At 36.5% G+C, this 14,766-nt stretch overlaps 1 protein-coding gene across 12 annotated transcripts in view; it reads right to left on the bottom strand.

Annotated features, from left to right (window-relative positions):
- Positions 1-14,766, bottom strand: part of GRIK1 (glutamate ionotropic receptor kainate type subunit 1) — a gene marked incomplete at both ends in the record, with an annotated part of 439,442 nt that overhangs the window by 21,340 nt on the left and 403,336 nt on the right. For all 12 annotated transcript variants that reach the window (XM_081234197.1, XM_081234202.1, XM_081234201.1 and 9 more), the window contains 2 exons: positions 1,099-1,324; positions 14,549-14,766. In XM_081234197.1, coding sequence (XP_081090323.1) covers positions 1,099-1,324; positions 14,549-14,766 — 444 coding nt within the window. The remainder of the gene's footprint in view (positions 1-1,098; positions 1,325-14,548) is intronic.

The raw sequence follows: 14,766 nt of genomic DNA, 5'->3' as shown, positions 1-14,766 counted from the left end.
GACCTGAAAGTCAGTTGCCCCCTTTAGATGAGTATGTTGTCTCTAATTCTCCATACTTGCTACCATTCCCTACTGCTTCTTCAAACCAACAAGCTTTATTCAATTATATCTGCTTGGCTTCTGTAAGCCTTTGAGTTTGCGATCCCTGTCTAGTGTTGAGGGAACTGGATAATCCCTTTCAACAGGTGAAAATAATAATATACCTTGAGTCCTTAATTATCTGATTTAACTGTAACTATGATTTCTTACTGGACAAACCCAGTGGTCTAAGATGGCCTCCAATTCCTCCCCTTGGGAATGCTTATCAGAAAATTACTGATGACTCACTTGAGAAGAGCAGATTGCTACCGTATCAGAACCTTATACAATACAGTTTGTGTAATGAGGGAAATAGAGAGTATTTTATAGGGAGGTCATTGTCCCTTGAATACAGAATATAGTTCTATATCCCAGACATGCAAGAAGACCTAGCTGTGTAGGTCTGTATGCCTACAAGGTAATAATATCCTTAGATTGAGCAGTGGTACAAAATCAAGGACTAGGAATATTTGGAAATTTTAGATATTTATTAATGATTGAATCTGACATATTGCCTGAGCAAATTATAATTTAATCTTAATCCTTTTTCTTTTGACAGATATAGTTTTGCTATTCTATCTATTTACATAGAACACTAGCTCTTTAACTTTGCCATCTATATGTATAGTTAATTTTGTTGTATTCTAATATAATTTAAGATAGAAAAAACTATACAGGCATATATAGGAACTGAAGAAAATAATGAGAAGTGTGTTAATTAGGAAGATATTCTTTTAACAACATTTGGGGTAAAATAATAAAATCTATGTACTCAATGTATATGCAATGGTAGAACTTGAAAGAAACAATGAGTTAAAAGTTTATTAGGTTAAATATCTTGGAATCTTCAATTCAGAGCATGCCTATGATCTGTACTAGCATTTCCCTTATTTATTAGTCCACTGAAGGCATTGTAGACTTTCTCAGAATGTAGAGTAGATATCTCTGAGCCCATTCCTTTCTATACTTTGTAACTGACATTGCCCATCTCAGTCTTTGCTGCTGCCTTGCCTCTCTTACCTATAGGTGTTCCCACTCCATAACCTTTGGAGTCAATGAGGCCCCCGATCTGAGTGAGGTTGCAGTTTCTCTGCATCACATACTCAATGTTGGTGGACTCCATCAGCAAGGCATAGTCAGTGGTGAGCACTCGTTGGATGCCCACATCACTGTTTTTGACCAGGGCAGTCTGCTGCCTGCTACTCATAAAAGCCCACATCTTCTCATAGGTGGATATCTTCGATTTCTGCAGGGAAAGAAAGCACACCCACCACCAGAGAGTGCTGAGAAAATATGTCCTAAAGCTATTCAAAATTCCTGGGGTTCAAATAGCATAGGGAGGATTCTTTCTCTTTAGGTAGGAAACCGGTATTGATGATCCTGGGACTTCAGTTTGGTAGTTGAAAAGAGCCCAATTCACTCTAGGAAAACACCTTTGGAGGCACTGAGGCAGCTACAGAGGAAAAAGAGAACTTACCCAACTGATGTAAAACATTGCCTCAAGATCCTTTGGCTGATTTCAGTAGGGAAGAAAGAAGATTAGTATCAATGACAACATTTGCCTAATGAACTCTGGCCACCTAAGAACAGTCCTCAAGGCCCACTAAGCCAAGGGGTGACTAGATCACCCCAAGACTCTACTCATTTATTCCATTTCCTTCAACGACTTAACTTCAATAGGCATTGTTTTGCTTTTTTCTTGTATGTAAGTTTTAATACCTGATCCAACATTCCTTTGCAGGGGACAGCCTTGGGATAAATCACATACCTTCTCTGCTTTATTTATAAAAGAACTGCCAATTACTCTTATCTTTCCTGGAAAACTTAGAGTGCAAATGCTCTTTTCAGATTAAAATTCAGATCAGAAAACTCTTCCTACTGTATTTTTATAAGCCTTTTTATATGTACATTCAATTTTAAATTGCAATTATATTTTAGATAATGAGTACTGAATTTTCATTTGAAAGTGTTCATGATTTTGTCTTTTCCTTTATTCTTCAGCTTCTTGATTCAATAATAAGCCATAAATATGGTATATATTACATATGCATCTATACCTTCCACTATCTCATTATCTTACTTTCTTTGTTAAAATACACTACCTAAGTTTTGATATTGCTTAGGTACAAATTTTCTATTCTTTTGAATAGTGGTCTGTAAATAGTTTACATTTTATTCTGTAATTTCCATATTGTTCCAATTTTTTTCTGTATTTGTCTTCATTTACATCAACACTCCCCTCCATTTATTTGGAAGATGGAAGAGATTATGAGAATTACAGATAATTCCAAGCTACTCCAGCTCTTGCGTTGTATATGGTACACACATACACACACACACACACGAGCTTCCTTGGAAGGCACAGAGCTTATCATCTCAGGAGTGCAAGGAAGTTTAAAACATGATTTGGGGCCACAGCAATAAATGGAATACCTGTGGAATAAACTATAGTGTGGTTATTCATGGTCAAGTGTTCCTGAAGGCTCACTCAGTTCCTAACTCTATTTAAGACCTGGGTTAATGCTGTAGGCTTTATGAGTTAAGGGAGGACAGATGGCTTTATTTTGGATTGTTAGGTATTTGAAGAACCCCTTGAGAAAGGTCTCGTGAGACAAATAGCAATTCCATATACAGTACCTTATAGATGCTGGTATTTTATGAAAACCATTTTGTCATGATTAGGCCCCTGTGAATTACTCTTCACCCCAACAGATATCTGAAAGTTGAGGTTCATGTCTCCATGAAAAAGGTATGTTTTTGAAGTAGGGTTCAATGCCTCATTTGTTGGGTAATTTTAGCCTGGAAAAGTCTGTTAATGTTAAATTTATAATAAAGAGCGACTTGTACAAGTGCAGGGAGGTCAGTCGGTCTTTTGGCAATAAATGCACTGCTGGGAAAATTATTCTTCCACCAGGAAACTACCTTAAGGGAAAATCATTTTCTTAGAATTATGAAATTTTACGGTTAATGGAAACTTTAGAAATTGGCTCATTCATGCTGTTTTCACAGAGGGGGGTATTTTGGTACAGAAGATTGAAGATTTCATGAAAGTCACAAAACTGGTTAGTATCAGAGCTAATACTGGACCTCTGGACCCCTGACATCTAATTCAATGCTCTTTCCACTGTACCATGCTGATTTTGGGTAGGTGAATGTCAATCTTGCCAAAATTCTTCTGAGAATGATCTTAGTCTTATTTGATCTACCTGTGACAATATAGCTTATATTCATGAACTCATATTATGCCCTGAGGTTGTTTGCTATTTGGTATCACGTTAATCCAACTAGGAGTTAGTTTCCATATAAAAAATCCATAAAACATCTATTTTTTCCACTGTATTTAAATTTTATTAAAAATGAATTTTGTAAATAGTTAGAAAACTGGATTTTTTGGTCTATGGGAGTTGAGAACAAAACAAAGTAAATGATCAGTTCATTTATGGGAAACAAAGTGGGAGGAGTCCTTTTAGGAATCCAGGAATTGAAGGACGTGGAAAAGGATGATAAGATTCAACTCAAAACCTTCACATCTGTTATTGAGCTTAATCAGGTGTGGTTCTCAAATTACCTGCATTGAAGGACTGTCTATTTTTCATTCCATGGCAGACCTATCTGTGGTCCTACCAAGTGGGATTAGTATGCACTCATACCAGATGTGGCTCACCATGTTGGCACTTGACAGCCCTCAAAGTGGTCTACATTCTTGGAACAGTATCCATTAATCATGTTCTTTTTTTAAAATTTCTTTTATTATTTTATTTTTGGCTGTGTTGGGCCTTTGTTTCTGCGCATGGGCTTTCTCTAGTTGTGGTGAGTGGGGACTACACTTCATTGTAGTGCACAGGCTTCTCATTGTGGTGGCTTCTCTTGTTGTGGAGCACAGGCTCTAGGCACGTGGGCTTCAGTAGTTGCAGGAATTGGGCTTTGGAGCTGTGGCATGTGGGCCCTAGAGAATAAGGGCTTCAGTAGTTGTGGCTCACAGGCTCTAGAGCACAGGCTCAGTAGTTGTGGCACACGGGTTTAGTTGCTCTGCAGCATGTTGGATCTTCCAGGACCAGGGATTAAAACCATGTCCCCTGCATTGGCAGGCGGATTCTTAACCACTGCATCACCAGGAAAGTCCCTCATTAATCATGTTCTTGGTGCCACCACAATATCCAAGAGCTAAAGAACTTCTAAAGTCTTACTCTCAATTTCTTTTATCTCATCACAGCTTAGTAACACAATGTTCCCTGAGTCAACACGTTTGTCACACCACACTTTAACTAGCACTGCTCTGTGGAGCTGAAGGTCATGGATTTAATTCAACCACACTTACTTCTTCCTTTTTGGAGTAGAAGGTTGTTCTTGGCTTGAACTGCCTGAGGTGCTGGAAGAGAAATCTAGCAGGCATGGAATTTGAACCATTGAACAGCAGAACTTTTTCTAAGAAAATGATCACTTGGGGGACTTGCTCAAGTTGAAGGCATAGGGAACATTCTAAATTTCTTTGACCCCCCCCTACTATTTTTGCTCCAGTCTAATAATGGTAAACATAATGGGACAGAGAATAGCACCCTTCTGCTTTCATTTAAAGTTCTCTTTCATCATTTAGAACGTTTGCTGTTGTGGGGATCCATTGTATTCTACATTTGAAATTATAGACTGTTTGACAAGCTGGGGAGATCAGATGAATAGGAAGACCCAGAATGTGGCTAAGGAATAACCTTTTTAACAGTTTAAAATATCTGTAGATGGCTCAAGAACCTTAGGATATAGTGAGTTTTCTACTACTGGAAACCTACAAGAGGAATTTCATGGATGGATGAGTTTCACTTAAGGATCCTTCAACCCGCAGGTTCTACTCTCTAGACCAAACTTTTCATATTACTTATGCAGGTCCTGACTTCACAGACAGTTAACTGCCATCCAGGGGTCATATTGGTTAGTGAAAGAACTAATACAGAGTCATGTCCTCTTTCCTCCTTATTCCTGAGTTCCATTCACTGTCAAACCATGTTCTATGATGTTTATTTTTTGTTTGGTCAAAAAGTACTATTCTAAGATTAGTTAAATTAGATTTATTTCTTTTTAATAGACTATATTTAAGACAGATTTTAATAATTCTTAAAAGTAGAAACATACTTCATGGGACATTATCATAAATATTAAAAGACTTAGCAAACGGTTTGAATGACAGACTGGATGTTTCTGCACTTGTAAATCTTCTGTAGTCTCAGCCTGCTAAATTGCTCTAAATGATATATATTTAAAAAGAAGAAACAGTGATTGCAACTTATTTCACTGAATATGCCAAACGTTAATTAGAATATTTGTAAAGTACTCTGAGCTTCTTATCAAAAGTCACAAAAACTGAAAAGTCCTCATTTATTAAATCTGAAATCATCCAGGTTTTTTTTTTTTTTTTTTTTTTAATCCTAGAGGGGCGTCAAGGTTAAATACATTTACTTTGTCTGGTTAAACCTGGTTATGTGGCTATTCTGATGCTGATGAAATGTTGTTGGCAAAGAATAAGCATTCTTTTCATCTAAAATCTGTTATAAGGGAGTATTACTGTATCACCATCTTATGACTGTTGTTTATTTCTCTTTTTTCTCCCATAATGCATGCAAGTTAAACACTCAATGGCAAATAATTTACAATGGGTCTCTGTGCAGTTAAAAACTATTTATTGAAAATAGTAATAATAACCAGCATGTGCAATGTTTACTGTGTGTCCAAAACTATTCTAAGCACTTTGCATGTATTAATCTATTTAATCTTCACAGTGTTCATATGAGAAAGATACCATTATTATTTCTCCTTTACAGATGAAGAAACAAAATACCAAATAAAGAAATGATGAAACCAGGATTTGATCCCAGCAATCTCGCTCCAGGGTTTGTGTTCTTAACTAATAGGGAATCAACTGTTTGCTTTAATACACAGAACATCAAACTTATGACTTGGCTAATGTTTTAACATCACTGACACATTTTCTAAAGAAATAATTTCAGTAAATAGCTGTGGCATCTTTCTATTATAACTGGAGCTGCTGAACATCTTGTAGTAATCACACAATGCATGGAAACAATTTATATGATTTTAGATAGCTTATATTTGTTTAGACAAAAAATTAGACAGTGTTTTAGGAAGTGCAACAGTTGGAACCTGGAAGGAAATGTAGATATTGTTTATATTTTTCCTTATTTTGTATTTCATATAGTTCCATTGTTTTCAGCTTCAGGGTTTCTGCTATAACAGGAAAAATATGTGTAAATTCTGGAGTGTAATGCAATCTTAAGACTGATAGAACCTGCATTTTATAGACATATCCCTCTAAGATTTCATTTTTACTGAAATAAACATTATTTATCACATTATTTCTTCAACCAGGTTATAGGGCTTCTGCAGAAAAGATGTATAATCTTATTATTCAGTAGAACGAAAAACTGTGCAAGTCTACTTCAGACCAACATGCTTGAAGACTTTATATATATACCTGTTTATATGTTTATTTTTACATATATCCATACCCTATACATATACACTGAAGATAGATTATTGATATTTGATTTTTGTTATCTTGTCAAAAATGATCATATAAATATTGTAAATATATGCTTATTGAACAAATAAAACACCAAATATAATTACATTTTAAAATCTGATCTCCAATTTACTCTTACTTTACATAAATGCCTATTTTAAAAAAAGCACACCTTAAAAATCAGTCAAAGACATGGAAATCAGCCATGTAGAAATCCAAACTTATAAAGCAGATATATCAGAGGTGAATAGTTGCCTTAAAAGCAACAATTTCCTCTAACACAAGATTAGATCTATCATTTCATGAAATAATAAATTCTCATGGACATTTAGGTTGTTTCCATGTCCTGGCTATTGTAAATAGTGTCCATGAGAATTTATTATTTCATGAAATAATAGATCTGATCTTGTGTTAGAGGAAATGGTTGCTTTTAAGGCAACTATTCACCTCTGATATATCTGCTTTATAAGTTTGGATTTCTACATGCCAGGACATGAAAGTAACCTAAGTGTCCATTGACAGATGAATGGATAAAGATGTGGCACATGTATACAATGGAATATATTAAAAGAAATGAAATTGAGTTATCTGTAGTGAGGTGGATGGACCTAGAGTCTGTCATACAGAGTCAAGTAATTCAGAAAGAGAAAAACAAATACTGTATGCTAACACATATATATGGAACCTAAAAAAAAAAAAAAGAGGTTCTGAGGAACCTAAGGGCAGGACAGGAACAAAGCCACAGACATAGAGAATGGACTTGAGGACTTGGGGAAAGGAGAGGGTAAGCTGGGATGAAGTGAGAGAGTGGCATTGACATATATACACTACCAAATGTAAAATAGATAGTTAGTGGGAAGCAGCCACATAGCACAGGGAGATCAGCTCTGTGCTTTGTGAGCACCTAGAGGGTTGGGATAGGGAAGGTGGGAGAGAGATGTAAGAGGGAGGGGATATGGGGATATACATATACATATAGCTGATTCACTTTGTTATACAGTAGAAACTAACACAACATTGTAAGGCAATTATACTCCAATAAAGATGTTAAAAAAATTCTCATGGATTTAAAAAAATATGAGTTAATTTACAAAAATCACTTTGAAGGAAGACTCTCAGATGAAAGCATTTATACTATAGTGAGGGACCTGTGTCTTTCAAATGTATATAATATGATCATTGCAGTTGATTTTGCTCTTATCTTGAATTGATAGAAAGTTATGACATTTGCAGAATTTCCTAGGCTATAAATTCTTGTGTTCCCTTAAAAAAAATTCCCTCAGTGGGATTTAAACACCTTTGCTAAAACATTTTTCATGTTTTTCTCCTGTCTAAAGATTGGTCCATTACAGGCAATATAACAGGATTTGGAAAAGGTTAACTTTAATTGACCTCATGGATTTCTCCCTAAACAAATACATTTTTAAACTATAGGGACTTAACATTTTGGACACTGAAGGTAAAATTAGCTAGATCTTTCAAACATCAACTAATAGCTCTTATGTGAAGAGTGCCTTCTTATACAGAGAAGTTTGGGAAATGTCTTTCATTTTGTGCTTCATTATATGACTATTTTTGTCTGAAACTTGTCTCCCCATAATGTCTCATTGCTTCACATCCACTGGTGCAGTGCTCAGTAACTTTCTTGAAATGTCTTTTGGGTTAATGATAGTACCTAACCACTCTCTGGAAGGAGGTTATAAAAGTTAGAGAGTCCATTCCCACAGCTGGTCCAAAGTCCCCAGACCATGAAACCAGTAATGACAAGTCTGTTACGATTTTTTTAAACCTATTTTATTCAAGTCATTTTAGATTGAATCATGATCTAATCTGTGTAATCCTCTGACTTGGGTCTGAGAGGATAGTGATTTTTTACAGGGCAAGCTTCTACTGAGAAGCATTTCTTACATGAGTATTTTCTACCATTCTGGCTCACAGGGACTTCTGATGTTCACACCACTTCCTGTCTGCACAATGCATGCTACTTAACCACATGTTGCATTGTATTTAACAGGTCTGTGTGCATCCTGTTTCTTTATTGTTATTCAGGTCTTCAAGCCCTGAAAAAGTTTATATCTTCCCCTTCCTATCTCTTACAGTGCCAACATCAAAAACTGGTCAAATTGGAGATCCTGGGAAAAATATAAATTAAACTGAACTGAGTTGAACTGCCTTATTCTGCTTCTCAGCTGAATTCTGAGGGCAGCCTCACCATCTGTTGCTTATCTACCATCTGGAAGTTGTTCTTCTGCTAATTCCTGTATGTGCTCAGCAAAGCTTCCAAGGACTGAGGTCTTTGTCTGACTTGGCCTCTGAAAGTCTTTGAGATTTTGGGCACTGGCACTCTCTCTGGACTTTTCTGTCCAGTAGCAGAAGGCACACCTCCCAGGATCAGTAAGGAAGCTGAACAAAGACCAAACTAAAGTTGTGTATTTTTTTTTTTAATTCAGAAAGTTGAAAAAAGTAGGACTAATAGCTAAGAGTAAGGGTTGGATGTTAATGGTGATGATGTTTTTGTTGAGAATTATAATAATTAACATTTTCCCCTTTTTTATTTAACATTTTTATTGTTCTAATTTGTCATATAGTATTATAAGCACACTACCTCTGTTAAGTTATTTATTTCTTAAAATAATATTTTGAGCTAGATATTATCCTCAATTTACAGACAGAAGAATTGAGGTCCAAAAGGGTTGAAATAACTTACCAAGGTCTACATAGCTAATAAGCAGTAATATCAGAATTTGAACCCAGGTTCTAGAACAAAACTTTACTGTAAGTTTTAATTTATATCACAGCATTTTATTATAGTCATAACTCCTGAGAAGACTGGTTGGTATCCCTAATCTCTGAACAATGAACTAAAACCATTATTTCGCTTGGATGATGGTTTGCAAGAGACATTGAGAAATCTAATTTTTCAGGCCTCAAATGGTTCTTAAGCTTTTACATGATAATCCTTTCTTCATCTGGGAAAAAAAGTGAGTTGATAAACTACCACTGTGAGACCAAAGTTTGGGCTATTCCATTTATCCATAAGGGTGATTAATAGAATTACAAGGAGAAAAGACAATTTTTGCACATGTCCTACATTTTATGAGATGTGGAGAAAATCAGTGTCTTAGTGCTCCATATTAAAATCAAAAGTTGTAGTTGGATGCCATTGCTGTCAATGTTCTTGGGTATAAAAGAGGAAATGGCCTCAGGAAATCTGTCCCCAAGTTGTGTCCACAGAACTTGACTGTGAACTGACTACTCTGTGTTTCTTTTAAGATACTGAGGGTGGTCTCAGACAGTGGAGAGGGCAGGAAAAGCCTTTATCATTTAAGATTTTGAAACAATTGAAAGGACCAAGCAATTCAGCAACAGAGAGATGAAAAACCAATATAATTAATATCATATTATTAATTAGTATTATCCTGAGTAGAAAATCAAAGGGAGTTTGTTTAAAAATCTCTTAAATGAAGTCTCTTGAAGTTCTGAATTACTGGTATACTGATTTATAAAAAGGTTCTATTTAAAATTGTTAGCCAAGGACAAATAAATGGTTCCGATATTTGGAGGATCTCCTAAAATATCTTCGACAGTCGATGAAACACTCTGCCTCTCTTTAACTTTGACCCGGTAATTGGTCTACTGGTGAATGACACCTTTTCACCAAATAGGCATTATATCATCCATAGTCTTTAAGATTCAGGGTGCAGATGACCTTGAGGAAGTGTAATGTTTAATAAGCATCATTAACTAAGTGCCCTTGGCCACAAAACTTAAAATTGTTCTTTTCTTCATGGGCATCAGCCAGGATCTTGAGGTGTCCATCTGTAAAGCCTTGTGAATGTATTTGTAATTGAATTTACGATTTAATCCCAGTTCTTTGTGTAAATACAGTCCCCGGTGATCACTGTGGTTGTTCTACATACAAATGACTCAATGAAGGAAAACTGTTTCAGCTTCCCTTGTCTCAGACATGAAGTACCTTGACCCAGCAGTTGCTTAATAAATGTCAGTTTATTCCCTCAGCCTTGCCTGAATTCAGATGATGGATAGTGAAACCTCACCTGAGCTATTAAAAAAAAAAACAACACTTTTTTTTCATGTTGAAAATCAAATATCCATATCTGAAATCTAAGGTCTTGTTCTCTGTAAGAAAAACAAAGTCTAGAAAAAAAAAAGTCAATGGCTTTGGATGGAAATTTTTTTTTTTTTTTTTTTTTTTTTTTGCGGTAGGCGGGCCTCTCACTGTTGTGGCCTCTCCCCTTGCAGAGCACAGGCTCCGGACGCGCAGGCTCAGCAGCCATGGCTCACGGGCCCAGCCGCTCTGCGGCATGTGGGATCTTCCCAGACCGGGGCACGAACCCGTGTCCCCTGCATCGGCAGGCGGACTCTCAACCACTGCGCCACCAGGGAAGCCCTGGATGGAAATTTTAGTGAGCAACTTCTGGTCACATTTTTCAAGCAGAGCTTTCACTAAAAACATCCCTCGATTGTGACCAAGAGACCACATATGAGGGGTTAGTGTATTTTGTTTGTTTATGGATTTTGGTAACTTCCATAGTCCTTTCCTCCTTGTGACTGCCTATTCTTCAGCTGTAAAACAACTTAGAATCATCTTGAAAGCAAAGAGACAGGTTCATGATTTGGATGTGCCAAAGGGATATTTTTGGGGTACTGGGGGGACAAAAGCACTTTAGTTACACTGTGTGATGAAAAAATGCTTCTTATTAGAAGTTTCCTTGTGATTGAATGGAGATGGGACCCATGTGAGCAAGGCTTATGCCCCAATAGTAGATCAGAATGTGCTAGGTTAGACCAGGCAAAGGCAGCTTTCCTTATTGATTCAACAGCTTAAGAGAGGATACTGTCTTTGATTAACAGAGAAAGGGAGGGAGGGAAGCCTCAATGACAGTGATTCATTAATGTAGAGCCAGGTCAAAACTGAGTCCTTTTGACCTTAACTGCTGTCACTCATTGGCAGGGTAGAACTACCCTGAGAGCTAAAAGGCTGGAACATTTCTTTCACTTGCAGAATAATCCAGCTTAAAAATGCTGAGTGTGTATCCCTCTGAAGCTTTCTGACATCTTGCCTCCCTCAAGGGGAAAACTAAATCGGATTTAGTCCTTGTTCTCTTTTTGCAAATAAATCTCTTCTTGTTGCTAGGCTACAAGATAACTTGTAAATCGAGGAACATAGGACAGTGTCTCTTCCTCTGTGGATCTCTATGTATCCTTCCTGCTATGGTCTGAATGTGTCCCCCCAGATTCATATGTTGAAATCCTGACCCTCAAAAATGATGATATGAAGAGGTGAGGCATTGGGGAGGTGTTTAAGTCATGAGAATGGAGCCCTTATGAATGGGATTAGTGCCCTTATAAAAGAGGGTCCCGAGAGACCCATGCCCCTTCCACCATGTGAGGACACAGCATAAAATCTGCGACCTAGAAGAGAGCTCTCATTCAACCATGATCTTGACTTCCAGCCTCCAGAACTGTGAGAAGTAAATTTCTGTTATTTATAAAGTACCCAGTCTGTGATGTTTCGTCATAGCAGCCTGAACAAAGATACTTTCTCTCCTCCCTCCTTTCCTCCTTCTCTCTTTTCCTCCTCTGATAGAATCCATCTCTTTTAGATTTCAGTAGTGTATCTGTTCATTTATTAAAAACATATTTTCTGAGTGCTTTCTATCCCTACTATGTACCTACTATGTGCCAGGTACTGTTTTAGGTTCTGAGGATATAATGACAAACAAAAGAGACCAATTATCTACCCTCAAGGAGGGTAGAACTTCTAGAACTCCCTGAAGTTTCTCTGAACCCTGACTCTTCCATCAGTAGCTTTATAAATTTTTGGCAAGTTATTTAACTGAGCTCTACCTAATTTTCCTCATCATACAATGGGGATAATATTAGCTCTTATCTCAGTTGGCCTTTATAAGGATAATATGAAATAACGTATGTAAAGCATTTAGGAACAGAGTGTGCAGTTATGAGCTAGTACAGTTGTGAGATTAGCATATAATTATTTCAGGGAAATGCAATATCCAAGCACACCTTAATGTGGTCACTCTAGGGTCCTGCCAGGAAATGTGGGAACCAGCACCCTTTATATTCAAAGGTATGTGAACAAAGACAAATCAAAATGAGATTAAAGGATACTTTGTGAATACACTGATTGTTTGCACAGTGGCAAAGTCAGATCTATGACTTTTTCAAGGGGTAACCTCTCCCTCTTTTATATGTATAATGTGCATCTTAGTAGTAGTAGAATCTTCTCTACCTCTACTCACCCATTTGCCAATACTTTAAAACTTTTTGATACTGGTGAAAGAGGTAAATCATTTCAGATTTTTTTTCAGACATACTCCGTTCTACTTTGGCAGTATCTCTCTGTCCTATATGCCTTGCAGGTAATTTTCCTGGTTTCTGACAAGTGTTGTGATGAATTACTAGCTGGGGGTAACGTGTTTCTTTACAGTACTTATTTTAGGAAAATTCAAGCTTTCAGAAAGTTGGAAAGCCATACATTTAATGTCATTTGTCCTGAAAACAACACTTGTCCAAAGAAGAAAAAAATCACCACACTTTATGCCTTCATGAAATCAATGTCATATTTCTTAAAATAAAAGAAAGTTTAAAACTCATCTTTTTTTCTAACACAGAGGAAAAGAAAAATCCTAACTTTTTACATTACTCTTTTTTTTTTATAAACCTCTGGGTATAGTTTACTCCTAAAACAAGTAAGTTTTTATTTGTTTATTTATTATTATTGTTAATGTTAAACTACATTTACTGCATAAGTAATACATATTTTGGTGAACTAATACTGTTATACAAAGAAGTGTTCCCTTTTTTTTTTACCCTTAGTTTTTTGTCTCTAAATTAATACTCTTCACAAGTCAAAGTAGTCCTCTCAAACCTTGGGTGACAACTTCATTTTCAGTAATCCGGATGTGAAACATTGACAAAGGTGTTTTTAGAGTTTATTCTGATTACAGTTGCTGTTTTACTTTTTTTCACATGCACAAGTACCTCTTACAAGAAGGTTCTAGCCTGGCTATATCATAAACCAAGTGTATAATTTTGAGCAAATAATTTAGCTTCTATGGGTTTTGTTCTCTCCATGAGTAGGGTGAAGGGCTGAACTTTCTGATCTCTAAGGTTTTTTGTCATCTTTAAAATTCCCTGGATCTATTATAATACATTTTCCCCCCATGGGATATATAGTATCTGAGATTTGGTAATAAAAATACTGCAGCTTATTCCATAAGCAAGGTGGAAATCAGTTTCATTACTCTGGGTAAGTAATTAAAAAGACTTGAACAACAAAATGCACTTGACACTAAAACCATATTGATTCTAACTTAACTCTCCTTTGGTGCCTCGGGAGACACTCCAGGCTGTTGGAAGGCTTCAGGCTGCGCTGGGAGCACTGTCCCCATTGGTGCAAATGCAATATTAGACTGGAGTCTCCTGGGATATTTTTGGTTTTAATTTTCCAAATAAATGCCAGTATCAACACATTTACTTATCATCTGCTCCTGTCTCATCCAGTACAGAACAGGAAGAACAAAACAAAGATATTCAAGCATTCTGATTGTCATAATTAAAGGTTAAGTAATCTTTACTTTTGTGGCTTCTATACACGAGTGATTAATTAATGGGTATAAAGACAAGAAAAGATATTGAAGATACTGACCTGTGGATCTGAGTGTACTCAATTGGGGATAGAGGGAATGATACCTAGATGGGCACTGAAAAAATTGTTTTATGTGACAGCTGAGGGTACCTAGGTCCCTTGTAATCAGATTGTGTCATTAGACATTTTATTTTATAAAAATGTTGTCTAACATTTTTTTGTTTTTTTGTTTTTGGACAGACTCTCATTCCACAACCTCTTCCCCTCAGTATGAGATAACCACTGAGAATATATTGTCAGTTCCTTACCTTGAAGAAGGTCATTGTTGATCCATCTCTGACTGCCCCATATTCTATCTTGGTTTGTTTTGCCAGGTCATCTGCTGAATCAATGGGGGATTCCATTCGCTCTACTGTCAAGAAGGCAGCCAGATTGGCAGTGTAGGATGAAATGATGATTAGCGTGAAAAACCACCATATCCCTCCAACTATTCTGGTTGATAGAGCTTTGGGCATCAACTCTGATC

This window comes from Mesoplodon bidens, assembly GCF_964165515.1.
Source record: "Mesoplodon bidens genome assembly, chromosome: 5".
Classification (NCBI taxonomy): domain Eukaryota; kingdom Metazoa; phylum Chordata; class Mammalia; order Artiodactyla; family Ziphiidae; genus Mesoplodon; species Mesoplodon bidens.
The sequence above is the reverse complement of the archived record's forward strand: the minus strand, read 5'-3'. Positions and strand labels throughout refer to the sequence as shown.